This window comes from Oxyura jamaicensis, chromosome 4 (assembly GCF_011077185.1).
Source record: "Oxyura jamaicensis isolate SHBP4307 breed ruddy duck chromosome 4, BPBGC_Ojam_1.0, whole genome shotgun sequence".
In the NCBI taxonomy this organism is placed as follows: Eukaryota; Metazoa; Chordata; class Aves; order Anseriformes; family Anatidae; genus Oxyura; species Oxyura jamaicensis.
In genome coordinates, this window is record NC_048896.1 from 36,220,765 (window position 1) to 36,248,578 (window position 27,814).

Genomic DNA, 27,814 nt, shown 5'->3' on the forward strand with positions numbered 1-27,814 from the left:
TCCCCTCCCTAATTACATTAAACTCGAGGGTTGGCTGCTTAAACAGCCAAATAAGAAAAGTTCACCCTTTACTATAAATAGCAAAATTGTTCCTTTACTTCTGCTGACCTTTAAAGCTAAATGCTTTGCACGACGTCGTCAGGTGTACATTAGAAAGACAGCTTGTAATTAGATCCGTAATGAGGAACTAAGTTGGAATGGCTTTCTGGAAAACTTCTTTTATTCAGCGTTTTCTAATGGCTGAATAACGCTTCAACAGGATTGAAGTTTCGGTGCGTGGTGCCGGGGCTTTTAAAGGGGCTGGCTGCTGCCTCGTGCTCCAGCTGCTCTGCCAACAGCTCGGGGCAGCCCTGGGCTGCTGCCCATCAACTGGGGGGAGGAAGAGGAGGAGGAGGAGGAAGAAGCTGTGACCGTAATGAATTGGTCCTGCCCTTCAGAAACAGCACAGGGTCAAGGGAACGATTTATCTAGTAGTCTTAGGTCTTCTGTGATTAATTAGTGTTTCTCCTCTCACTTCAGTAGACAAATAATGACTTAATTTGTAGTAAGCAGGAGAATAAGGAGGGAGGGTGTCTGCTTGAGTTTTATTTTTTATTTTGTCATTGTTTGTTTTTTCTCTGATTAACTTGAGTAACTGTAATCACTCTGAAACATAAGTCATCTTTTCTGGTGGGAGAAGACAGAGCTTTCATTAGTCAACGTGTCTGCCTTGGTTTGAGTCTGTTGCCTGTCACGGTTTTACCAGTCCTGTGCATTGTTGTCTGAACACATTGTGGTGAGCAATTTGATTGATTTCCACTTATTTGCGGCTACTGAAAATTTTAGTTCCTAGCTACCAGCTAATATTTACTTCATTTTCTTCATTCTACTTTAATTAAAATCCTGCCGTTTATTCCCTGTAGAAGCTTTTTTGAAAGTCGTGACTACTTATTTTCCCAGAGCACCTCCTGCTGAGTGTCCTTTATGACCTATCATAAAAACATGCTTGGATGGGACAAATTGAAAAAGTGGGCCTTAGAAAAAAGGGAACTTCAATTACAGTGAAATGGTAGAGAATTATGGCTATATAAAAAGAATTCATTATTCTGTTATGCAGTAAGGATTTTTTGTAACATTTGAATTGAAATAACTCCTAAGCAATTTTTGTAATGTAACGTAAGGCTAAAACCAAGGGAAAAAATACTCTGTGACTTGGTCTGTTTTGGTACTATGCTTTTAGTTCATCCCCACTCTCCTGTAGCAACTCTTAAGAACTGTAGCTTGCAGTTCAAACTAATGAAATACCCCACAATTTTATTTCTTGTTGAAAAGTACTTTTGTTCATATGCAATATATTTATTAATTTACAGTTAAGGAATAATGCATTGCTATTCTGGATTCTTGTCTGACATTTTCTACATTTCTGTATTTATTCTGTTACATGACAGGCAAAGCTACTGTATAGATTGTTCTGTATGTGCTGGTTGTGCATTTGTCATATGCGTGTGTGTGTACATACATGAAGTAAACAGCATTTTATGGAACCATTTAAGTAGAGAGTAGCAACTTTTGATAGACAAGTTCTGTGTCTGATATTTAACAACACAAATGCAAAACAGAAGAGGCTCATGCAATTAGGTAAAGATACAAGCAGTATCAATCCATTAGCAGACAGGCAAATCCTTCTCCATAAAAGCATGAAATAGATGTTTTAGTCACTGAGATGTGTATAGATTAGCTAGAAATCTGAAGGGCTAGTCTTCATTTAGTTATTTTCCCCCTTAATAAGAACCTCAGCAGGTAAAAACATTTGTGTAGTATTGAAGCACCAGAGTCTCATTCCAGGGGTCCTTTGGACAGGCTAGTTCCTGGGAAAGAAAATGAAGAAAAGACCGATGAGACAGGCAAGACCTTAAATATCTTAAGATTCATTTGTTCTTGCTTACCCTTTTGCAGACACTTGTGCTTACCCTCAAGGCTTAAAATCTTTATTATCTTCAAAATGGCACAGCAAAGTGATTTTCAGCTGACTGCATACTGCTACAGTGAAGGCAAATCTTCAAGCTTGCCTTTTCCCAGCTAATTCAAATACTAGTAATGCTTGTGCTTTTAGCAGTAGCTAAGCCTTTTGATTCACAGGGATGCATTTTAGCAGAGCTCATTGGTTGTATGCTTCTAATTTGTCAGCCTCTTTTTGAATAGTTTATCAGTAAGTACCTAGAAGGCACGATCTCCTTGAGTTTGGCTTATGATTTCAGATACAACTCTTAGGAAACTTGGATGCAGTCAGAGTGTTAAAATTGCTGCCTTTGTCCCCCTAATTGTAGGTCACTCTTCTGCATTAAGCTTATTTCTGTTTTGATTCTACCTTTGGAGAAGCAGCCACAAAGGAAAATACTCGGTGATGAGAAAATACTCGGTGATGAGACACGTCTCCTAACCTCCTCCCTGCTGGAAGCAGGGACAGTTTATGAACTGGGTGGAATTACAAAGTGGCATAATTGCGTTCTCTGTTTTGCTTCCTGTTCAGTTCTTAACAAACCCAATATTTGAGCTGCTTGCTTTTGGCAGCTGAGCGCTGAGCTGACATTTTGATGGAACTATTTATTGTAACCCCAAGGTCTCGCTCCAGAGCGGTAATGTTCAGCTCAGAACCCATCACCGTACATGTGAAGTTAAGGTTATATTTTCCCATGTGAATCACTCTACACTTATCTACACTGAATTTAATTTACCGTTTCAGTGTCTAGTCACTCAATTTCATAAGGTCCTCCTGCAATTCTTCACTGCTCGCCCTCGTCCTTACTGCCCTGAGTAAGTTTGTATCATCCTCAAACTCAGGTGCTTCAGTGCTCGGATACCTTTCCAGGGCCATTATAGATGTCTAGGGTGGACCAGGCAGGCCTCAGTGTAGATCCCTGTGCTGCTCCACTGATAGGCTTCTTCCACTGTGCAACCACTGATGGCCGGTATTGTCTTTTAATGTTACGTTTACTGATTTCTGCTATTGACTTTTAATCAGTTACATCTCCGTGCCGGTACCTCTGGTTTGCCATGGATGCATAGTTTCTTTAAAAGCCTTTGGTGAAAAAAATCACTAAAAGCCACATAGGCTGTACAGACTAGATCCCTGGTTTCACATTTCTTGGAGCAGTTCAGAGCTCGGTTAGTTTTGCAAGGCAGGACTTCACTCAGAAAACCAAAACTTGACTCTTCCCAGGCATGTGCCTGCTTAGTCTGTTTTTTTATAGTTCCTGTTAATTTAACCGACATACAGACATCAGGCTTACAGATTGCAGTCCCCTGGAGTTTTTCTGGAACCTGTATTAAAATTTGGCAGCACGTTAGCTGCATTTGAGACTGCAGATAGGAAGGCATTATGGAGAGGGATGGCTGACATGCCATCAGTAGTCACTCAGCTCTTCTGCCTTTGAGTTGTCACTCTGGGATGAATGCTGTCTGGTGCTACCCATTTGCTACCTCATACAGAGGAAAGGACCATGGGCTTTGTTGCACTTTTTAATAATGCCTAGCACAAGAGGTCCTTGTACCTACCAGTGTAATAACAGTCATAAATTCAAATCAGGTCAGTCCTTAAAAAGGGGGTTAAAAACGCTCCTCTTGTCTCTGCTGTTTTTTTCAAGTTTTAGTAATATAATAATCTTTGTTGTTTTGTTTGTTTCCTTACCTTCTCATTTTCCTTACTGGTGCGTGAAAGAGTAATACAAACTGCTGAAGAAAGGGAAAGATTTCATTTACAAAGAAAGAGACTTTAAAAATCCTGAAAAAATAGGTAGGGTTGATATTTCAGTTATACAAATCTGAGATGGTGTTTGAAGCTGCGGTAGTCTAGAAAGAGTCAGATGGAAGCAGGATTTTTAATTGGACAATTTTAATTGGTTTCCTGTTTAATAAAGACGCATATGGTCTCCATCAGTAATTATCAATCTTATTTGACGTAGTCAAATTTTAGCTCATGGATAATAAATGTGCACTCGGGTAATAAATGTGCCTGGTTTCTGTGTGAAGCTTTTGCAATGTTTCAATAATGGGAATGTTCCTCTGCCATTCCTCCGTGTACAGCTGTCGTTCAAAGCTGAGCAAAATTAAGCATTTTTTAAGTGAGGGAAAAGGTTGGGGTCACTACCATTTCTTTGGACAAAGCTGTGCCTATGTTTGTATCATAGATTCAGATGTTAGGGATTCAGAAGAAACTTTAAGTCACACTGGGCTTAAATTAAGAACCCGTCAGGGATCTGCCCCAGGGAACTCCCTGAGGTGGTGTTCCCACCCCAAAAGGCAGAAGAACATTGGGTGTGAAACACTTGACAGCAGGTCCTCTGCTGCTTGAAAGCCAAAGAATGAGGCTCTTCAGGTGTCTGCAGAAGCGTAACTGCAATTTTGCTGCAAAGCTGAGTTGAGGGTTGTCTGTACTTGTGTTTTTATCACAAGGAATGGCCTTTGTGGTCCTTTTTAGTGTCCCACATGATATAAAAACTGGCAGCTCTGATCCTCTGACTTTCCTTTGCTCTTTTTCACATCCTGTCAGCCTTGGGTAGGAGAATTGACTGATTTGCCTCTTCTTCCGCCATGGGCGTTCAGGGGCATGAGGTGCGATTCATCACAGGCACACCACTCTGCCTGGTGCTCCGTCGTTCTGTTAGAGCCAGGAGAAAAGAGCACTGCTGTAACTGCAATTACACCGTTTTCCCAGTAACGCTTTAGGACTTTGCAAAGTCAAAGAAGAAACAATTTCTTTATTGATGAGTTTTCAGTTTGTAAAGATGAAGGTGGGAAAGGTGAAGAGAGAAGAAAACGGGACAAAAATGATGTGGTAATGAAATAGAATGAATTACAAGTGATACATGGAGCTAACATGATGTGATTTTAACTTAAACTGTTTGGCAGGCAAAGATTACGTGTAAATATACCTTTAGTACCTAACAGTGCTTACGTGGGGTTTAATGTTGTGATTTGATTCCTTTCCTCCCATTTTTTTCAATTGCTGTGGACAGACCAGGAAACTGAAGTACCAGTGCTAACACAAGGAAATAGAGTGTAAATGATTGCCAAGTTCTATTCCAAACCCATTTTTTCATGATAAATAAACGTCCTTTACAGAATTGCAGGCTTCGGGAAGCCTTCACCACATCCCTACCAAGCGTATTCATGTCTTTTAGAGAAATGTTCCAGGTTTTTCTTTTCAAAGACACCTCTCTGGTAGAGTGTCTTGGCAGTGTCTGCAACAGGGCAAAGAACAACGAAGATACCAGTGCTCTAATCTGCTTGCATGTTGGCAAGACCCAGTTATCAGATTTTGGTATTAGGGAACAAAAACCCCTCAGAGGGCTTAATGGCAAGAACTTTGAGGCGTAGGTTGTGCTTTCAATGATGATCATTTACTGGGATTGTATAGGCATACTACACCCTTGTTAAATCCATTCCATTATAGGACCTTGAACATGGGTCTCATGAGGACTGGATTGCTGCCATGTGCGTAGCACTAACTTGAACACCGTGGGAGAAAAACTGTTTTAACAAGAGGATTTTGAAAGTTTATTCCAAACATAAATTAAATGTGGAAGAAGAGGCCAGAACTACTTATTTAAATGAAAAAAATAAAAGGTGGGGGGGTGGTATGGATAAGAGGTGTTTTGTAGGAGGTGGTCTGGTCTTTGGAAGCTTTCTGAAGCAGTGCCAGGGACTGGCACAAGTTGTGAGGTTGGGTGTAACAGCAGGTTATGGCAGCTCAGTTAAATGTGCATATTGCCTCCTTAGTAGATTGCATCCCCCGTGTAGGAGATGCTACCTAACATAAGAAATGAACAATTATGTATGAGTGAAAGGATGAAGTGCGTTACCCTCTTAGGACTTTTTCACACGTGCCTACGGAGTCTCTAAAACAACAACGTTAAATTTAAGATTTGTCATAGGTATGGTATTTTCTGGTCACAAAGTTGCTGGGTTTGCTGCCTTTTTTAGTATAGTAGCTGCAATAATAGTGGGTGGAAGTAATGTTGGAATTGCTGTAGGGAATAAGGGACCTCACGATAAATGACAAAAGCCTGGGCTATTTCCATTTTTTTTCCTTCTTTGGAAAGAGAAGCTACAGAATTTGTAGATAAACTGGAAATGGCATAAATGATTTCACTGGGTAACTTTGAGTCCAGATGCTTATTTCTGTATGCAGTTTGGTAGGTGTTCTGTAAGCTGTCTCCTGGAGCTCAGCAATGCCCGGCTCGTAGCCTACGTGTTAGAGTCACAGCTTCATGGTTAATTCAGTCACTCATCTGCAACCTTGCAAGGCCTGGCTGAAATCTTCCGGTGTTTGGCCTTCTTTCCTCAAGCTCCCACTTCTTTGGCACGTAGCAGGCCAGTCTAGCTTGCAGCCAGCACACTGCTCCAGAAGAGCCTTTGTGAGGATAACCAAGGCCAAGCTCTGTGAGTCCCACTTTCTTGGCAGCAAGAGATCAGATGGGAACTTAGTGAGGCACAAACCCAGGGCTGTACACATGCAGAATAGCCACTGAGTTCATGTTCAGTAAATGCAGCATTACACCCTCAGCTCAGGCTGCACACTGTCGGGCCAGTTGATTCCCATAAACTCAGCCCCGTTTGGCCAGTTCTTCCCAGCCTCCCGATGGTGCTCCTCCTGCCCAGCAGTAGAGTTGATCCCCAGGGTGTAGCTTACATGGTTTGACAGTTTTGTTGCCCAGTGTACTGTAATTTCACAGGCTGTATTGAGAGTAATTTCCAAACTTTACTGGTGTAGGCATTGCCTCCTTAAAATATAGACTGGCAGAACAGCTAACAGATTCCTCCCTTTTGCATGTTTATTTTAGGTCTTAATAGACTTAAGTATTTCAGGACTCTGTAGTAAAATAAATGCCTGAGGGAGCCTAAAATGTTCACACATAACCAGGGCTGGCAGGAGAACAAGAATTCAGTGTCATGAAAAATTTAGCAGGCTTGGCATTCGTCTTGATGAAGAACTAAACACAGTTCTTCAGAGATTTTCATGAAAAAAGGGAGAACAAGTTGCTCTCTTATTAGCTGAGGACTCATTAGCTGGGACGCTCACCAGGAATGTGGGCGACCCAGACTTGACTCTCCAGCCTGATTTAAGCAAAACATCTCTTTGCTTCGTTGATGTCTTGGCCTCTTTGTCTCTCTCGTGTGTACAGTAACCTCCATTACCCATCTGAGGAGCCCCTCCAGTAGCAGCTGGGAATAAAGGTAGTGCTGAGTCTCGTGCTGGTGTGTCTGCAGTTTCTTTCAGGGAATGGTGCCCATCTGTATCCAGATAGAGCACTGCTGCTAAACATTTCTGGGTTCACCTTCTTGGAAAGAAACAATGGCATTTTTGATACTACTTGTGTATTTAGGTTATTCAATATACATGACACAGTGCTATAAATCATTTCAAAGGATATTTTGGTTTGCCTGTTGTTCACATGATGTGGCATAATCGTTTAACATGTGCTACTTTCAGTGCTCCCAAATGTTCTTGTCTTGATAATTTTTCAGTGCAGGTTCACTTCCTTTTTATTCTAACTGAATTGGTAACAGAAGAAGCGTATGAAACTTTTAATTGCAGCGTGAGGGAAAATAAAAAAGATGTTCACTAATGGTGCATGGAAGGGGCAAGGAGAAAGAAGATGGGAGAAAGTAGAGAGGTAGAGGTTGTCTTGGCTGTAAAAGGGAAGACTTGGACATCAGGAAACCTTTTCTCCAGGAGGTTGTAGATGCTGAGACATAGGTGGCACGGCCTTCCCGTTATACATGTTGTGCAGTTCACGGAGGTGCATGGCTAGCCTCCTTCGCAGCACTCAGTCTAAGCCTTTGCAGACTTAGAAGGTATGCAAGATAAAAATGCATTATTTCACAAAGCAACAAGGAAAGGAAACATGCATCTCTGTCCCCAGACTGGGATCCTGGTAAGAGGGATGCCTGAAGCAAGGAGATAATTTGGTACACTCTGTCCAACAGCTTTACATTCAGCTAGCATGGGAGCCCTTCCTTCAAAGCCCAGTTAATAGAAAGCTAGTGGTTTTTTTGTGGATAACATCAGTGAAGAATAGCCTGAGCTGGGGGTGGGAGAAAAAGAGCTGGATGCATTTTAATCCAATAGACTCTATGAAAACAGACTGTAACCATAAAAATGTCAAATAAAGCGGTTGTGTTGTATATTATTGTTTATAATGAATTGTTTTCTGCTTTTTCTGCTAATCAGGCATTTTCATAAATGTATTTTCCTTCCAAATGGATATGTTGTTGTTCCCATGGAGCAGCTGCGGTAACATATTGTACTCACATGTTAGGGTTTTTTCTTTCAAATGGAATGATGTACGAGTCATTTATGCCTAAAACATAGTAAAACTTATTATACCGTCATTCATACCACATCTTCTGAAATAGGCAGATCCAGAAAGACACTTGCAGTGAAACTTGGATTCCTGAGAGTTTGCATGAACTGATGAATGTTATGGGCTGATGCATCATCTTTATTCAGAAGAAGTTTGAGTATGGTTCTTAATATCTCTGCCTGCTCACCTCAGCACACATAATCGTAACAGCAGTGTGACAGAAGGGTTTGCATTAAACTGCACTGATTAACATCCTCCTCGATATGACAGGATCTGACTTTGAAGTATCCTGTGATGTGTTTTCTTCCTTGTGAATGTAAAAATTCTGACCAAGAATTGACTTTGCAGTCTGTAACTGCTTCAGAAAACATGTAATGAATGATTATTTGGTCTACTAGAATACCTCAAAGATAAATAACGAATACAAAAAGAACACAAAGAAAAGGGAACGTCTCAGATAACTGAGCAGAAGCGTTGAGACTATTGCTTTGTCTTTATCTCTTCATGTAGATACCGTGGCATTTAGAGTGTAGGAGGCTAAATCAAACAGCATGAAGTAATAGCAACTGCACCAGAAAACTGTATGTGTGTGTGCATGTTAGGCATAAACATTGCAAAACACAAAAGGAATGAGATGTGAGTAAAACCAGTTTCAATTCTGTATTCCTCTATTTCTCTTCACATATAAATTGCATTTTACGTGGTGTGATCCTTTTAGAATGAATATTTAGCTTTTAAGTGTTCCTGCGTAATCTTTTCCTTACATAGTGCTGTATTATCAAGCATCATGTAAAATTAGTTACTTTGTGCTTGTATGAATGTGGACAAAGTCAAGCCTTCAGTTAGCTTTTTCAGGGGCTGCTCTCATAATTGGTTGCATTACTTCTTTTTATAAAAGGAACATTGCATGAATACAAATGTAATCTTGGCCAAGAACCTGCTAAAAGTGTCTTTTTCAAAGGGAAAAAAAAAGGGAGTCGAATAAGAAATTTGTTCATGTCCTTTCTTATCAGTAACTGGTTGTGGTAGTTGTTTTGGCAGCAGAGATTGATGGAGGTTGATGCGAGGGAGTGGATAATCTTGGAAAGCATGTGCAATAACGTATATGGGGAATTTTAGTTTTACACGGCAGTGCTTCCAGACTGATGCCTTTAAATGCTTTCTGTGTAGTAATTGGTTTTTATCTGGCAGGTTTTACAGGTATTGAGAGGTGCGTCCTGAAAGTGAAATGCTTCAACATTAATAATTTTGCAGGAACTCAGAGGCTTCTACAGCTTCGGTTGGCAATTCCTACCATTTAGAGTAAGAGCAGTTGTTTCAGCATTTGCTAAGCACTCAGATGAGAGTTTTCTTTCATCTCTTTTCAAGTAGATGGATAACCTCTGTCTGTCGACTGATTTGGATGGCCCAGTTGGCATTTGCCTGGTCCTTGGACAAAGGCCCAAGGACTCTGGAAGCAGCTTGGTAAAGAGGTTTTGTTCCCGTTGGTTCCAGTCAAACAAAAGCAATTAGTTTCTCTCTTTTGGAAATTTTCTTGTATGTATTTTTTTCCCAGCCTTTCAGGCATTTTCTATTTTCATTTAGATAAAAATTCTTAGAAGTAACTGCTGTCGTTTATTTTACTTTGTGTTTTATTACTCTGAAGTGGTCAAATTGGCAACAAAATAAAGCTTACATTATTACTGCTGGATCTTATAGTTAACATTTCATGAAACTTAATTGTAACTCCCTTTTGTTCATTAGCTCGTAACTTTATGGAAAGCACTATTGGACTGCAATGTTCCATGTTTAGTCTGAAGCCAAAGCAATATTTTTTTTTTAACTTCATTCAACATTTTGAGTTACCTATGCTAATGTGAGGGTTTCACTGGGTTGAAGAAATGTTTAATCTGTGTACCTCTGCAGTTCAAATGATAACTAAGTGTATATGAAATATAAGGGCTTGAATCTGACATATAGCTAGAGCCCAATGCAGTCCTGCCAAGTTTAAATGCAGATAAAATGTAACAAAGTTAAAAATTATCAAATAGGGGATTTATATAAATAGTCTAAATAGATCATAGCAATTTCTTGTAATAGAAGAGAGCAATTAAGAATGCACAACTTTGTAGTGTTTTACAAATGCTGGCTAAGTTTCATTACCAGGTAAAATATTGCTGTTTATATATTCAGTAAAAAAGAGTAAGAGGCTTTGTTGTGGTGGTGGGGTGATTTGGGATTTTTTATGTGGTGGATTTCCAGAGACACCTAAAGAAAGAGACCAGCCTTTTCTGATTTCTCAGTACCCAACAATTTTCAGTGTTCTCAGTTTTCTAAATCATCCCTCAAAAACACTGGGCTTTTTTCAAAAACCTGGCCCTAAAATGCCACTTCTGGCCCATTTCAGCACTGCTCTCTTACAGCGGATTCGGTAGCAAGCCCACTGTGGTGATCATGTGGTGGATTTTCATTTAAGCTTTCCAGCTTCCTGCCTGTGGTGTTCTATTTGTTTCTGAGGTAGAAACATTTTCTCCACATGGACAAAGCTGATAAGTTCTGTTCCAGCAGAGAAATAAATTACACGCTAGACGTAATGAGACATCAATGTCCAGTAAATGTCCTGTTGCTTGGGAGAGTGGTGCTGTGTGAGACAACAGTTGATAATTTCTGGTAATTCTCTAATTCCTCCCCTCCCCAAAAGTTCCTTTGTTAAGGAGCTGGATTTAATATAGCAGGAAAAAATCCCGAGGTACAGAGCTTGAAAGTGCAGCAGGAAGGGAAAGGTTTCTGAAAATAGAGCAACGAAGAGCTCGGATGCCAAATATACCTATTCAGTTGTTATCTTCAGGTGTGCAAACCCTGAGCAGCTCAGGACTTCTCTGGGTACGCAGGTTTGAAGGTTCATTAGCAGGAAAGCTTTCCCCTTTCTCCATGTTCAATTTATGCTTTTGTAACCATCATGTGGTTATTTCGTCTTAGTCCTATGGGAGTTTTTAGTGGCTCATTTCACTGTGAGGAAAGAGGGTGTAGCAGCAGGATGTTTTCTTTCACTTGGAGCAGGACTTGGGCTCTGGCAGCAGCGCTGCTGGTTCTCGTGGCTGCCCACCAGCATCCTGCTCCTCCTCTGTGCCTGCAGTGATGCGGCCACTCTGGGAGGCACTCAGGGGTACAGATGTGAAAATAGCAACAACCATCTCCTCCCTCCTCCTCTTTCTCCTTCGCCGCCGCCGCGCCTTGGCCTTGGCCTTTTGAGGTAATGGTTGAAAGCGTGCATCTAACTGGGGTGTAAATAACCACGCCAAAAGAAGTTACTAGTTTGAATACTGAGAACGAACACGTTATTTTTCTAAATGAGCTTTATGGAACGCATTTTCCAGCAGTTTATTGCTCTTTGTTAGCTCCTGTCAAAATCTCTTTAAGCTGCCATGTTCCTGTCTAAGAAAGCAAGTCTTCTGCTGTGGCCTGCATTATAGTCATCCAATGTCATTAAGAGCTTCTTTAGATGCTTTGCTTCAAAGATCAGGTTACAGATTGCAAGGTAGCTGCCATGCTGGCAGCAAAAGCAGGCAAAACTGGCATTCCTACGATGGCTTTGACAGCTGGGCCCAGTAAAATTTAAAAAAAATAAAAATAATAGTTAATTAGTATTTGATTTTATTCCTCTTCAGATTCGTTCCTAGCAGGGTGGGAGGAATGAGGATGGGAAATTACCTGACTCTAAAAGCTGAATAATTTGTGAGTCATTCTCAGAAGATTTATTTTCTCTTCAGCAACCTGCTCACCCACTCCCTCAAAAAAAAATAAAAATAATAATAATAATAAAAAAAACCAAAGTGCCCTTGTACTCTTCAAGATGCATTTCCTGTCCTATTCCAGAAAGGCTTACCGCCCCCTCCCCCTCATTGTAGCCCAAGGGAACATTGAAAATAAAAGGTACATAGGCTAACACAGGGTCATGCTGGAAGAATGATAAACCAGATGTGACACGGCTCAATCCATCTCAACTCTAATAATAAAATGTCACAGATAGGAAGAATAAAGCAGCATTTCTTCACAAAGGTTACTTTTTTAGGTGATTACTCTTTATGAATTGCCCCCTGAAAGAATATCAGCATCCAAAAAAAATTAGTCTTTTACAAAGGTCAGGACTGAGAGCGGAAATTTAGCAAACTTCTGCCTCATCTTCGAGTGAATGTAAGACATACAGAGACTGAGAATGGCTAGTTTTGTTACACCAATTATAGCATAAGCCAGCATCTCCATTTTCAGTGCTCTGTTGCACTTCTGAAAACTGGGGAGGGTGGGAGAACGTTGGTGGGGTGCTTTCCTGGTTTTTGCTTGCGTCTGTGGGGATTTTGTCCTTTGATTTCTTTCTTAATTTGAAGTTCCTCAGGGGTATTTGGAAGGGGCTGCAGTGCACCGCGTGTCCTTGGAGGCCTCCTTGGCGCGGTGCCGCCGCCATGCGGGCCTGCTGCCAGGCCTCGTGAGTTGGTGGCAAGTGGTAGTGGCTTGGAAAAACGGGGAGCACGAGATGTGTGGGGTCCAGTCACCGCTGACCTGCTGGCTGCCTTGTGCTGCTGAGGGAGGCGCTCAGGGCCAGGCAGAGGAGCTTGAATCCCAGCAGATGCTCGAAATGGGGTGGTGGTGTTTTCGTGAGAGGTTCTACCTCACAAGTGGAGATAGGAGTTAATTGAAACATTTTGCAATCTGGTGTTCATTTCGTCGGCTTGCTTCTGTCCAAAACCCCCATCAGGGGTGGGGGGGAAAGCCATCTTCTAAAAATACCAAGACTTGTCACTTCAGCTGGTTTTCTGAGTGGAATGAGAAGTTCCATCCTCCTGGAAATAGCTGTCTGTTCCCCTTCCAACTTGTTGCGTAACCCCTTGTAATTAACATTGGAGCAAGTAATGTGGGAAGTTCGGTCGAGCTGAGTAGAATAGCTGCTAAAATAGGTACTGGAAGTGAGAGATGATTGAATTCAGCTCATGAACTTCTTGCCTTGTTGCACCTGACTATTTAGTTGTAAGATAATGCAGTTAAAAAATAATAAAAAATAAATAAAAGTTAGAAAGCGGCGTAGTTTGGTTAGAATAATCTGTCAGTTAAGGCTCAGATTCTGCAATTTCTCTATGGACAGAACTCCCATTTAAAGCAAAGACGAGCACTGCCTGAACTCAGGATTGAAGAAGGAGCTGCTGTGATCACACAGCCTGACCTCCGCAAGAATAGGGCACTCCTTTTCATTTAGCAATCTGCTGAGCAGCAGCTGTTAAATTTTCCAAAACCACCAAAATGCCTCAGAACACAATGCGTTTCTTTCGGAGATGAGCACCAGTTCTAATGCATAACCATCTTTCTTAAGAAATCTTTCACTTTTTCAGAAGACAATTACAAGCTGTATATTACAGACCTGTGATTATTATACTAGAGTTTGAGGAGGAAAAAAAAATAAAAACAAACGAAAGTATTTCAGGCCAGCATTTCTCTTGCATTCTAATGGATTACTTTTGTTTTCAGATCAATGTGAGGGTATTATAATCTTGTGAAGTTTCAGCTTCCACAATCTACACAAGCAGTGGCAATTTTGTGAGTTAAAATACATGTCAAAACAATACACCTCTTTTATTTAGAGATAATAACTTTTTGAAGGAAGCTTGAAAAAGGTAGATGCCATTTTTATTTAAGATTTGTAGCTGAGATGTAGTGATAGTTCATTAGCACTCAGATTTGAAACTTGGGATATACACTTCCCAGTTCTGGGATAAAAGGGTCATTATCCATTGTGTAAAACCAAACCAAAACCAATTAAATGGAAGACCCACAGTAGACTGCATGCATAGGTTTTATGCTTTTTTTAAATATATATTTTTTTAATCTTGGCATGCATATATGTGCATGTGTATGGATTGGAAAGACCATCTATGCATATATTTCCTTGTGGAGATCATCCCAATAACTATAATGGTTGACTCTGGTATACATAGATAAAAAGAACTGTGTTGGTTATAAATAACCATTCTTTGTGTGCTATGCCACAACAATTTTCACTAGTTCTATTTGCATGTAGAGTTTTAATTAAGAGATAACTGTCACTGCAGGTTGACTGCAGAAGGCTGCAGTATCCAGCAGAGAGATAAATTCCAATGCCAAGTCATACAGGTTGGACAGCATACAGGGAGTCCATAATAAAAAACAGGTTTACAGTTAAAACTCTCTTATTCCTAACTTACATACAAAGAGATGAAAATATCCAAAATGTAGCTGATGAGGGTTGTATGTAGCGGATGGTTTTCTTATTTTATTACTATTTTGGTCAATCTGCGTTTGATACATTGGAAACTGAAACTTTGGGATTGATCAGTAAACTTGTTAGGGACGGTATAGGTGGCCTATTTAACAAGTGTGTTACAGTTTTCTGCATGCTGGGAAGTCATAGAACAGATTGCAAAGATTCATCTCAGCTTGATTCAGAAAGGCTGTAAGTGTCCTTCTGCTTGTTTGAAAGTGTTTTGGTTTCTAATTAATTTAGCCAGAAGACACGTTATTTCTGACCTTCACAAACCACTGACTGTCTGCTTCCAGTTTTAAAAGATTCCATTAACTGTTTAAAAAAAGCATCCTGTCTTCTCCTGTTGTGAAGAGCAAAGTACAGAATGAGTATACATATATAGCTGCTGTTAGTGAGCTGTTACATGTATACCATTTTTGCACAGTATGTGATGTGTGTGTGGGGGGAAGGTATGTGACATAATAATGACATTTTAAATGGTGTGAAATCTTCGTTTCCATGGGGTCACCAGCAAAAATCCCATTAATTTAAGTAAGGGAAGGCGAAGCCCACCTGGCAATCTGTAATTTAATAGCGTTGTCTTGCTGACATTGAAATCAGTAAGCATTCTTTACCACTAACTTCAAAATAAACCTCTCTGCCTCTGGCTTAGAGATGCAGGTAGAGGAATTTTTTCTTCAGTCTTGGTGACAGGGGCTGCCAAGAGTGTGAAACGAAAAATGCATTGTTCTGCCATAACTAAACAGCCTAAACAGATCTGTTGGTTCTCATATTGCCTTAAGCATCCATCAGGAGCTGTATGTAAGAGTTAGGTGTAGGATTTATGCATGCTGATTGAGATGAAAATAATGGCCCTTCAAATTTTTGTAGTGAAATTACTTTTGTAAAGTATGTAACTTGCAATACATTTTATGCAAAGTGAACTGATAATGCCAGGTATGTGTATTTTTTTTTCTTTTCAGATTCTTTTAAGAGTATAGTAACATGAACAGTGTTAAAAAATTTCATGTAGCAGAGCAGACCTTCCTGAACTAAAACAAGATTTTAAGAATGTGTAGGTTTCTAATTAAATTTAAACAAGTTTTTTTTTGGTTTTTTTTTTGTTTTTTTTTCTTGTTACTGCCATATTGCCAGATAAATGTCTGTTTTAAGAGTTTGACTATATTAGGAAGTTTTTATAAGTGTATGTATTTTAGGGCTCTGCAGAGACTTTCTGGGTCATCTCTTCCAGCCCGCCCACCCTGCAGCAGCAGGAGATCGTTACTACTGCTTCTCTTGCATCCTACTTTTCTCCTAAATACCATGTTCCAAAAGTGTCCAATACTATTTTCTCTGAAACACATCTAGTGAGCATTCAGGGTGTAATTCATGTACACACCCATTGGTGTTGAAGCAAAGTGCTGCTTTAGCATGAGGTGACAGATAAAAGATGAAAGCTGAGTAATGGTTGGATTTGTTTTCCATAACATGATATAAATGAGCATAAATGCTGCTAATGTTGTGGTGGTTTTTTGTTTGGTTGGTTTCCTTCTTTTTTAAGGATAGCGTGTGGGCGACCTTCCATGTCTTTTTGTAAGCTATGGATTGCAACCATGTGGAAGTGTCCTGGAGGCTTGGGAGCTGAAGGCACAGCTCTGCCCAGCACATCCTCCTGCTCCCACACTCTGCGGTAGCCACTGTCAGTTCCAGCTCTTGTCCCAACAGTGCTAGGCAGTAGCAGTTGTCAGAGCCAGCCTCAGACCTCAGTGCCTTAATTTCCTCCGTATATAAAATCCCGCTTTAGCCTTCTGAGCTTGTTTCTAAAATTGGCCTTCAGCTGGATTTTTGAAGATGAGAGTTAGACTCTGGTATTAGCGTCTGGTACAATTAATCCCTGTTTTTATTATGCCTTTCATTGTTACCGAGCAGTTGATGGCAGTCGTACCCATCATTTATTTGCCTTTTTTTTTTTTTTTTGACTGAATTATCCTACTTGGCACTTTCACCATTTCCGTATGCAACATCACTTCTGCTTCCAACTCTTGTTTTATAGCATCTTTGAAAAGATCAGCGCTGATCTCAGGCTTTTCCTATACTGCAGTCACTTCTCAGGTGTAGGGCCCAGAACAGTACGATTTTTAAAAAATAGAACTGCCTCACACATATGTATTTAATCTAAGGTATGTTTCTTTGTTAACATTCTTCTTACAACAAGTTCTCTTTGGGTTTTACTTTCTTTTAAGACTCGCATTATTTCCTTCACAGATTTATTCACATCCTCACATGTTGCTGTACTGAGTCTGTTCCTGCTGGAGTTTGCCTGTTTTATGCAGATCTTCGTTGCATTTTCATGGGATAGGTTTTTTTGGAAATACATAAAGATAACTGAAAGTAATGTGTTTTCAATTATGAAAACATCAACAAGTTAAAGTTTGTTTATCCCCATAAATAAATAAATCTTTAAGGTGAGATTTAAGTACTTTGAAGCCCAGCACTTTCTTTTTTCTTCTTCTTCTTTTTGTCAAAAATATCTTACTATCTTACACTGAAATCATAGTAGAAACAAGAAAATTGGCCCCTTTAAGTAAGGGTAAGAAATGAAAGAGCAGAACAACTGAAATTCTTGCTTAGATGTATACAAAAGAAGCAGGAGAGGGGGAAAAAATCAATATTTGTATTTTTGTTTTTCTTTAGAATGAAATGTTGTTTGTATCATGCGTCTTCAAGCTGTATGGAAAACAGATGATCAATATAACTGTTTTTTGTCATGCATAATGATTTCTGTGACTTATAAAAGTGTTTATTAAGACTTCAATAGGAAATGTTACCAAATATTTTTAAATGCCTGTCATTACATGTCTAAAAAAAAATGGAGAGGAATATGCACGTCATCTATGATCCCTCTTCTTCTAGTGTGTTAAGTATTTTTTCTTAACATGTAGCTTTTTCTATAAATGGCAGTATAGATAGCTATCTGTCTTTTCACTTGGAATCAAGCAGGAACTCGCATTAAGGTTTTGCAGAAATCTGCCAGTGCTGGATGAAATTGTACAGAAATATGCGTCCCAGCTGGTTGGCCTAGGGTTCTTGTGAAGAATTGGCTCATGTTATCACTGGCTTCATTTTCTCTGCAGACCGTGTAACTTTGTGACAAGAAAGACCTGCCTGCTCCAATCGGGTTTATTTATAAAAATCAAGTCACTGAAGTTGCATAATTTCCTGGAAGGGTAACAGGCATAACCACCTCACTTTTCCAGTAGCAAAGATCTGTTGCCACTGAGTGTAGTAGCAGGAGCTTTGCTACTAACCCTACGCTTCTACCTTGCAACTGACACCATTTTTTTCTGAGCTGAGAAACTCTGTAATCCAGAGCACCCAAGGAATGCCCTTTCTGGATGGATGCTCACCAGCACACTGCAGTGTCAACTAGCCACATAGCACAGAGGCAGTTAGTAAATCTGGATAAATGAGGGAATTTACAAAATAATTAAGGGACCTTGGACATGACACATGTTCAGGCAACAGGATATTTTGCATGATTACGGTTTGTGTAGTCAGGGCTATGTTGTGTGTGAAATTTAATGAGTGTAAATCGAGAAAGAGAGGGGAAGCATATTGAAAACAGTGTTGTGCTTAAGCTCCATAGGTATTACAAATATGCTGATTTGCCTCAGATAACGTACGTCTAAAACACTCCTCTCTGGTCACAGGAGTCCAAAGCGAGTAAAGAAGATTTGTTCCAAATGTGAATAAATAAATAATGGTGCTAATTGATACTTGCAAAAAAAAATGTTAATTATTATATAAATTACGTAACAAATTAGATACAGTGACTATCTAAATCAGCTTGAGTACACAATGAAGAAAGCATTCAATACGCTATCAAGAAGAAATTCAGGTTAGTGAAGCAAGCAATATAAAAAATCAAGGTGTACCAAGAAAATCTGATAGTGCTTTATCTTGAACTTGAAAAACCATGTTCTCTCTACTTCCAAATTCCCAAGCTGCACACTGTAAAATGTCATTCCCCCATCCTTGCTATTTCCCCAGCCATAAACCTTGGATTTCACACAGGCGTTAATTGATTAATGATAAGTGCTTGCTTTCCTTCCAGAACCAAATTTGAGTTTTACAATTTGTAATAGTATACATATTGCTGTTCACTGCAAGTTTGAGAAGAGGTAAATGACATGAAAGAATTAAGCAAACAGTTTTTGGCTGGGCTCGCACTGACTTCTTTCCAGGGAACTGCATTGGTTAGGACCTAATGTGTGTTAGAGAGCTTAAGATATTATGTCATGGGCTATGCTGAATGTGGAAGCAAGGAAAAATAAATAATAATTAGCGTGATTTTAGCAGGGTACAAGGGAGATGGAGGGAAGTTAATTGAAGTTACTGGTGCCAACGTTATTTATTATATTAAACTTAAATTTAACTTTGAGAGGTGCTGTACCTCTCCAGTATAACTGTACTACTGAGTATTGTAAAAACAAATGATTAGATGATGAAATAACACTCTTTTTCCTCTTAATTTAAATTTAGATTCTTAGTTATGAATGGTATCTGTGCAGGTTAGGTTGTTTTTTTTTTTTTAACATTATGTCATAAAGCTACTTCATTTTCTGGTACAATTCCCTACCTACAGGCAATGTAATACTCTATGCTAAAGTAGTCCAGCAGTCTTACTCCATGTACAGTTAAATCTGCTTTTAAATACTGTTGGCAGTATTTTCTGCTTCTAAATCACAATGGAGGTTAAAAAGTCAACTCCGTCTTAATATTTGTCCCTCTATTATACTCATTTACCAGGAGCACAGAAAATTAAATTTTTGTTAATAGCTGTATCTGTTTGTCCTGTGCATCAGGCATAGTGCTGTGCTTCCAAGTGAACATAGTCAAGTAAGCTATTTACCAACTGTGACAGTGAGGTGGCTTGAAGGTCCATTAAAATAAAATAAAAAGTCAGAAAGGAAGCAGTACAAAGTTTCTACCATACATGTTAACACTGTCTTGGCATTGAGGACTTACGCAAAAGTTACCCAAACGATATTGCCCTTGGCTAAAACTGCACTGCACTGGTGGGACTCTGTGCTGGCTGTCATCCCTAAAACTGAGGAAGGTCACCACTGCCACCACAGCTTGCACTATGGCCCAGTGCAGCATTGAAACGAAAGGTTGGAAATGGAGGCTATGCAGTTCCCTCCCTGGGAATTTTTTCCTTGCCACACTTTTTGTAGGACAGGAATCATACTGAGATTGCCAAATGTCTTAGCCTGCTGGCTCCAAATGCTTTTCCTAGTTGCTATTACTACTCAGTCAGCTTCAGAGCTGCCTAGCTGTCTCCATTGACAAAGCATGGAGGCTTAGATGGAGTTAAACAGTGATGCAAGTACCGATGATCAGGTGGACTCCACACATACAGAGGTCTGTCCAGGTTCCCTGTGTGCATCGCTGCTGTGAGAAGGAAAGCAGAGTTTAACAGCATCAGCACTTGGTCTTTACAGTGTGCAGTTTGTGTGCTCTACTCAGCACAGAGCTGGAGTAGTTTCCCTGTACCTTAAGAGAAGACCTGAGGAGCAGACAGCAAGGGTCTGTACCACATAATCTGAGATACTTCAAGCAGTATTGTGCCAGCCTTCTGCAATGGTTCGTAATTGACATGACATGTTACTTAGGTCACACTGATCCATTGTGTGTCGTAGTCTCCGGAACTTTGCAGCAGGTGTCCTTGTTCAGTGGTCAGGATGTGCTCTTTGGTCACTGGCACCAGCTTGACATGTCTTTTAGGAAATAGGGTAATACATGAGCAACAGATTCACAGCACAACCAGTCCTTACTCGGATAGTCCCTTCTGCCTCCCGGGCTGATTCTGGCAGCCCTGCATTGGTGGTGACTGTTGCAAAGCTCTTCAGGATCTTTTCTTTGTGTTACAGACATTAAACACTACACCAGGTGTCATAAGAAGTTTTGAAAATTCTCTAATACCTTGGCTACATTAGCCTCAATCAACTTGACTCTTACAACTAATAAAAGGAAATGTCACTTGACTGTAGCACCTGAAAGAGATGTCAGAGAGCAGAACAAATACCTGGTCAATGTCAGAACAAATATGGGTGCTATGTTTGGAAGAGTGAAAGTCCAGTTATTTCAGTGCAGTTCAGCCTCTGCCCCCACAGTCCCCAAGCCAAGATGCATCCAGTCAGTTACAAAGGCTCCTCGTGATCCACGCTGACTGGCACATCGCCTAAGAAGCGGACATGTTTGTGACAGATGCCCTGCTTTGAGATAGATATTTGTAAATGCCCTAATTTTCTCAGGAAAACATTCCCGGAATTCTGAAAAATAATAATTAAAAAAAAAAAAAAAATGAGTAAGAAGGAGCAACACGCACTGCAGCTCATGCTTGGTATAGGCCTCTGCCTGCTGGGAGTAGGACCCTCCTGAGGGGAGACGGCTCTTCAGGACGCCAGGCCCACACACGTTAGGGCCGCGGACATCTTGAGTAATATCTGTGCTGACTGTGCTTGGCAGGGTAAATTAAGTAACTCTTTCTCTACTGCTTTGTGGGTTTTATTATTGTTTTATTGAAGGGCTAAATGTGTTGTTATGATATCCTAAAGCTTTATTTAAACTTGTCTTCTTCCATGATGTCTTTATAATACTTTCAAGATGTGGAAATGGGATGCAGTTATTGCATATGCATGTTTTAAAACAACTTGTGCAGATGGACTGAAGTTTGACAGATGAAACATTTTAATGGGTTTTAAATAGTATCTGTATCTGAAAAATACTGCTAAAAACTTAAATTCCTGTCAGGATAACTCATATGGTAGAAATTTAGGCCTTTGAGTTTCTCTGAATCTGAGAGCTTGGAAAACTATTCCTGTTTGTCTGCATATTTGTATTATTTTCTTCCCTAAGTAGCTTTTATTACAGGAGGTGTCCCTCTGAAAGAGGAAGCCGTGTCTTTGGCCATATATTTGAGTACTTTTGTTCTGCCGATCCACCCAGTTAGGAGAGAGCAGGATGGAGGCAGTTAAATGCATGGATGTTTGAATTATGTAAATACTCATATCCTCTAGACAAAACAGAATCGCTTCAGTTATGACAGTGGCCTAAGAAAATAAATGCTTAAAAAATAGGAAATACTATATTTTCCAACTAGTTCTGCAGCAAATATTTTATTTCAGTTGGCACCTACTCTTCTGTCATTCTGTTGTGCAGAGACACTGGAATTTCGATAGCGATAGACACTGTGCATTGAAATAACAAGTCATAGCGTTGTGTTACGTGTTGTAAAACACTTAAACTGGTTTAATACCTGCTATTGTCATATTTTCTTTTTCCATTGCTTTTTATTGTTTGAAGTAGACAATTTGCCTTTCAGTGATGCAAAAAGAATTAATTTGTTGTTCACATGATATCTTGACCCATATTTTAAATTATTTTTTTATTTTTTTCATAGGTCCTCCCATGCCATCCTCCTCATCTAGTCCATCAGTTTCTGAACATTTACACTCCCCTCCTCCATCACCCAATCTCCATGACAACCAGAGGTGGTTATTAAGTAATAATGCCAGCCAGCCAGTTCAGGACTCTGATACAGATGAGGACTATACTGCCAGCTCATATCTAGTACAGACCGGTACTGTTACAGTGTCTGTCCCAGGTCATGGTAAGAAGAGGACACTTTGTCCATAGTTTGAATACCCTTTTATTTTCCATCCTCTTACAAAATTGCCTAAAAAAATAAGATATATAAATGATTTTGTATTTTAAACTGATTTTACATGAAATTTTGCAAATGATGTCTCTACTGTAAAAATACTGTAGGATAAGCAAGAGTAGAAAGTATCTTATAATGTTTAGAAGCTCATTCAAGTTACTTTAAAATGCTATACTTATATGAAACAATAGCCATTGATGATTTCTTATGTAATGCAATTTGTTGCAAGTGACTAACCTTTACTTACACTTTCCAAAGGATAGGATAAAATCTGTTAAACTGTCATGATGTTTCGCTTCAGAATAATGTAAAAAGGATCTTTTACTACCTCATCAAGTTCAAAAGGTTTCAGTAGTTCCTTTAGTTTCCTTGTGAGCAAGAGGATTTGGGCATTACTGGATAGAGCAGTGTATGTTAAGGAAGGAAAAGGAGAGCTAATGTATGTTTCCAGAGCTAATCCTCCCAGGTAATATGAGTAACCAATGAGAGTAACATGTATGTGAAATGTGAGTGCCTGTGTATACATCTTGCCGTAGGCAAACAAATCTTTACCTTTTTAACACAAAAAATAATAGCCATGTGGTTTCATTTTTGTTGTATGTTTGAATATATTGGTGTTAGCAGACTGGAAGACTAATTTGTTGATGCATGGTCCTTCCCCAGTAGATCAGCAAGGCTTGGAACAAGACTAGAACAAGAGGTTGTTTTTTTAGAATTTCTGTCTTTTGATTGCAACAAACTGTCCTACAGATGAGCCACTAGAGGGGGTTTGCAGAAGTATTTTACCTACAGAGTGCATATCAGTTTGTTGGACAGAATTACTTTACAGATCAAAAGCACAGTGTTGTCTTCCTACCTTTGAGTGCAACTTCGTTGTTGTGTCTAAACTAACCTGCTAGGAGCAGTTGTGCACATGAATCTGACAAGTTTGTGTGTGTGTGTTGTTTGTTTTCCAGAAAAACATCATGCTCTCAAGGATGAATTAAGGTTGCTATGTTAGATATTTAAATTAAGTTCCTTAAAAATAAGGGGTTTATTTTTGCACATTCAACTTGTTCAATATTTAATCTGTGAGGAGCCCTCAAAAGCATGGCAATACATAATGCAGGGTATGTTATGCAGATGTCTCATTTCTTTTGTGTCAATGAATATGAAATTTGTTAGACAATGTATGCATTATCCAAAAGGTAGACTGGTTTAGTTCAATAAGTCAATACATTTAGATTGCTCTCTTATCTACCAGCCCTTCCTTTACAAATGTAATATGCAATAGCAAGAGAAAGCTGCTAAAAATTTTGAGTATTTGGCATGAATTCCTTACACCTCCTAGCCTCTTAGAAAGCCTCAGGAACAAGTAGTAAGTGTTGGTTATTCCTCTAGGTTTTGGCACTTTGCTGCTTTGTAAATTTTCAAGAATTGCTTGCCAGTCTGAATTTATCAACCTTGAGGAATGTTCCGTAATCCTTTACACCCCAGGCAAGCAAAAATAAGTTCAGCTGATCCCACAGGAAGTCAAATCTTGGGCTTTCAGCAGGACAAAATAAGGGTTTTTTTGATAGCAAACAGAACAAGGGTTAACACTGCAGTGTGTGTTGGAGAGTTGTCCTTGGTGAGAATGTGTCAAAGCAGAAGGGACACTCATCTGTAAGTACGTGTTCATTTTTCCCCTCTGCTCTCCCTGCTATGCTTCCCCATCTCCTCTGTCTGCAGATATCTGCAATTCACCCCTTCAGTGTGTATGTACAACAGAAATGTTTGCAGTTTCTTCTTCGTACTGTCAAAGAATTAAATCAGTGATATATATGTATACACTTATTATCTAGTAGTGCTTGCAGTCATATAAAACAGTTAATGATCTTTCTCTCTCCCCACAAGATCAGACCTGTTTTTAGAAGTGCTTCAACTCGCTAGCCATAGGTACTATATTAGTGATGGCCACAATTTAAGCAGGGTTTCTCTTTTTTCTTCTGGAAGGGGAGAAAACCATAGGTGTTTTGGTAGCAGTCAGCTGCAGGATCAAGGATTGCACTGAGAAACAGGATGCTTGCATCCATCATGTATATGAATATTGCTTGGAAGATATACTTGCTTTGCGTAGGGTTGTTTTCTCATATCTTAAACTGCTGGCCTATCAGAAGGGAAAAATATATGCTTCTGTAAAAACAAACAGCAGTAGAATTTAATTATTAAAGCTAATAATTTCTAAGATAGCTATACCTGTCTTCTACTTAATGATATGTATTGTCATCTAGCCTTTTTACCTGTAGGTAGGTCTCTCCAGATCTACTCTAGAAAGTAAAGGTTGTTACATCGTGACCATTGGTACAGTCTTATCTGGGTTGTATTTTCTTTTTACCACAGAATCATAGAATGGTTTGGGTTGGAAGGGACCTTAAAGATAATCTACTTCCAACCCCCCCTGCCATGGGCAGGGATGACACCCACTAGATCAAGTTGCTCAAAGCCCCATCCAACCTGGCCTTGAGCACCTCCAGGGATGGGGCATCCACAGCTTCTCTGAGCAACCCATGCCAGTGCCTCACCACCCTTAGAGCAAAGAATTTCCTCCTAACATCTAATCTAAATCTACCCTCTTTTAGTTTAACACCATTCCCCCTTGTCCTTTCACTATCTGCTCATGTAAAAAGTCGCTGTCTTTTTTATAAGCCTCTTTAACTACTGAAAGGCCCCAACGAGATCTCCCCAGAGCCTTCTCTTATTCAGGCTGAACATACCCAGCTCTCTTAGCCTTGCTTCATAGGAGCTAAAATGCTAAGTAATACAGCAGGAGTACCACTTCCCTTTCACAGAAGGACGTTATTTTTTCACTGCTCTTCTTTTAATGCATCTAGATGCAAAAGCAGCTTTCCATGCTATTTAATTTTGATGGATGAAAAATAACTCTAGTGCTATATTCTCGATGTTTTTGTCCAATATTTACATTAGCTGGGGGAAAGAAGAATCACTTTGTTACCTTTTCCAACCTAAAAGCTTCAAATGGAAAATAATAATATTACTGAACTGTTCTCAGTTTTATTGACTTTTTGTGAATAGCAAGTGAGATTACCTTTTCTTTGGTCTACGCAAACGTCTGTTTTCTTTTCATGAATGTGGCAACCCACTCAAAATTTAAAGGATCTGATTATATAGTTAGAGTTACATTAATTTAAGCATTTGGGTTTGATTAGTTTCTTTTATTGACCAATAGGAATTAGCTTTCATTTAAGTAATTAGCTGCAAGAGAAGTGAGGAATTTTTTAAGCGAGAGGGAGAATGAACTAGGAGCTGGGAGGAAAGGATTCTTGAACATGACTGAGGTGTGGAAAAGCTTTCTTTATGTAATAGTCTGCTTATAAACAATAGTAAGTCATGTAAAGTCTGTATTTAAGTATCTTAATAAGCTTCTTAATCTCTTTCCACCAAAAATGATAGATTAGTCAGAATTTGGAGGAGAATTTATTGAAATTAGTAGCAGCTTATCTTTCAACACAGACATGTAGTATAAAGGAAAATGCAGTACTAAGTTCTTCGGTTAAGGAGACACTACGAAGAAAAGATACAGTTAAATGTTAATGCTTACTTCTGACAGTGGAGATGAAGAGTCTGAATTAAATTCAGATCTGGGGATTTTTACCCCTAAATAGGAAACATTATGGCAGAACCATCAAATGCAAAATAGGGAAAGATGTATTTGACAGGAGCATTTGTAGAGTGTATTCGAACACTTAAGTTGTTCAAGGTTCTCATAACAGTTTATAGTGATAGTTCAGCTGATGTGAAGATTTGAAATAAATTCCAATTTAATACAAAATGCTTTTTCAGTTGTCCTTGATCAAGGATCTGCCAGGTGATGCAAAACAAACACGATTTTGCTCCAGCCACATGGGAGTTGCAGATTGATGGGCTTTTCAGTTCAAAACAGCTAACCTTTCCTGCAAAGAGAGGAAGTTTGGAAATATAGAGCACAACTCTTGAGTTTTAGTTTATTAAAGAGAAAAATAATATGAAACAGCTGGGAGAATGACAATATACAAGAAATATTCGTATTCAGAGGTCTCAGTGTACGACACCGTAACTCTACAGATACCAAATATTCTGTGGCATAATTCTCATGTAGTCATAGTCCGAGGGCTTTTGTTCATGGTGAGTCATTAGAATTTGGTACAAAAGTATGTATCATACAGAAATTATTACCATATTCTCGTAGTACAATGTCAAAAATCCAAAGTCATAACAGTTGGCTTTTCTACAAGCAGACGAGCGAATACAGGCCAAAAGCTCCAGCCTGACAGCAGTAATGAAGGGATGCAAGGCATGTACAAAGCATAGGTATGGATTTTTTTTTTAGTTTTAGTTTTGTTGGTTACACCTCAGATTTTCCCTTCAGCTGTCATGTTTATTCTTCTGCCAAGATACCACAGTTAATATATACCACCATAACTAAGCAATCTGCCATTTCCTCTTTGTCCCACTTACGTGTTTTCCTTCCCACGAGAAACAAATAAAATTGAAGGGTGAATGGAAGTACACACAGGGATCTGTGTTAAAAGTTAGTGGTAGAGGCAAGTGGCCTTAAGGCATCTTTTCCTCACTTGTAGCTCTTGCAGTTGCTCCTGTGAGGGTAGGAAGACCTCCTATTTTGCCTCAGAAGCAGGGGACTATGATTTCCTCCTCTGTACCTCCACTGGCTTGTGAGAAGTTGAACAGTGAAAAGACCCACAGCAAGTTAAGTCAGTCATAGCCAACATCTTAGAAGGATCTCATGGTCCTTCGGTCCACAGACTTCCTGGCAGTCCTGTTTTAGTGCCTTCAGAATACTTCCCAGCTCTCATTCTTTCCTTCCTTGCTGTAGTTCTTCTACAAGGGAAACCACATGTGATACTGAACTAGAACTGAGTGGCCAGGCTGTCACCAGCCATACAATAAAGAGCAATTTAGTTCTGACTATTGGAGAACAAAAGGAGAGGAAAAAAAACTGCCAGGGGAGAAGGAAACATGCACATGATGGGGTAAGATCGAACACTTAAGCTGTTTGGGCTTTTTTGGTGAAACATAAATTTGCTTCTTTTTCTCTCCATCATTCTAAGAAATGGCAGTCCTTCTAACTCTCTGCAAACTCCATAGGTGTCCAAGCACCTTATTTTCATTGTCATCTTAAGCATTGTTCATTGAATTGTTTTTTTTTTCATCTCATATCTCATAATTCATGATAAATTTTGTCATTGTTGTGTCAGTGCATAAAATTTGTCTTCAGGTCTGACACTGGTCCAAAGACATTTCGCTTGAAAAATGAATTCATACTCGTTTGGTTTGAAGTAGTCTATGATAATAAATTAAGAATAATAGATCAAACTAGAAGTTGTGTTAAAGAACATCATGGGGATATGCTATAATCTTGGTTTTATTTAACATTATCATTAATTATATGGATGAAGGAGTGAAAATGGCACTAATAAAATTTCCCAATGATACTAAATAGTGAGAGTTCTGAGTGCC

At 39.4% G+C, this 27,814-nt stretch overlaps 1 protein-coding gene across 11 annotated transcripts in view; it reads left to right on the forward strand.

Annotated features, from left to right (window-relative positions):
• The window catches only part of TENM3 (teneurin transmembrane protein 3), a 1,329,889-nt gene that overhangs the window by 1,138,905 nt on the left and 163,170 nt on the right, over positions 1-27,814 (forward strand). For 6 of the 11 annotated variants that reach the window (XM_035325081.1, XM_035325082.1, XM_035325083.1 and 3 more), the window contains one exon: positions 22,058-22,267. The exons of 4 other annotated variants lie outside the window; for them this stretch is intronic. In XM_035325081.1, the coding sequence (XP_035180972.1) occupies positions 22,058-22,267 (210 nt within the window). Of the gene's footprint in view, positions 1-22,057; positions 22,268-27,814 lie in introns of those variants that run through there. One more of the 11 variants, XM_035325091.1, reaches the window with a different exon arrangement.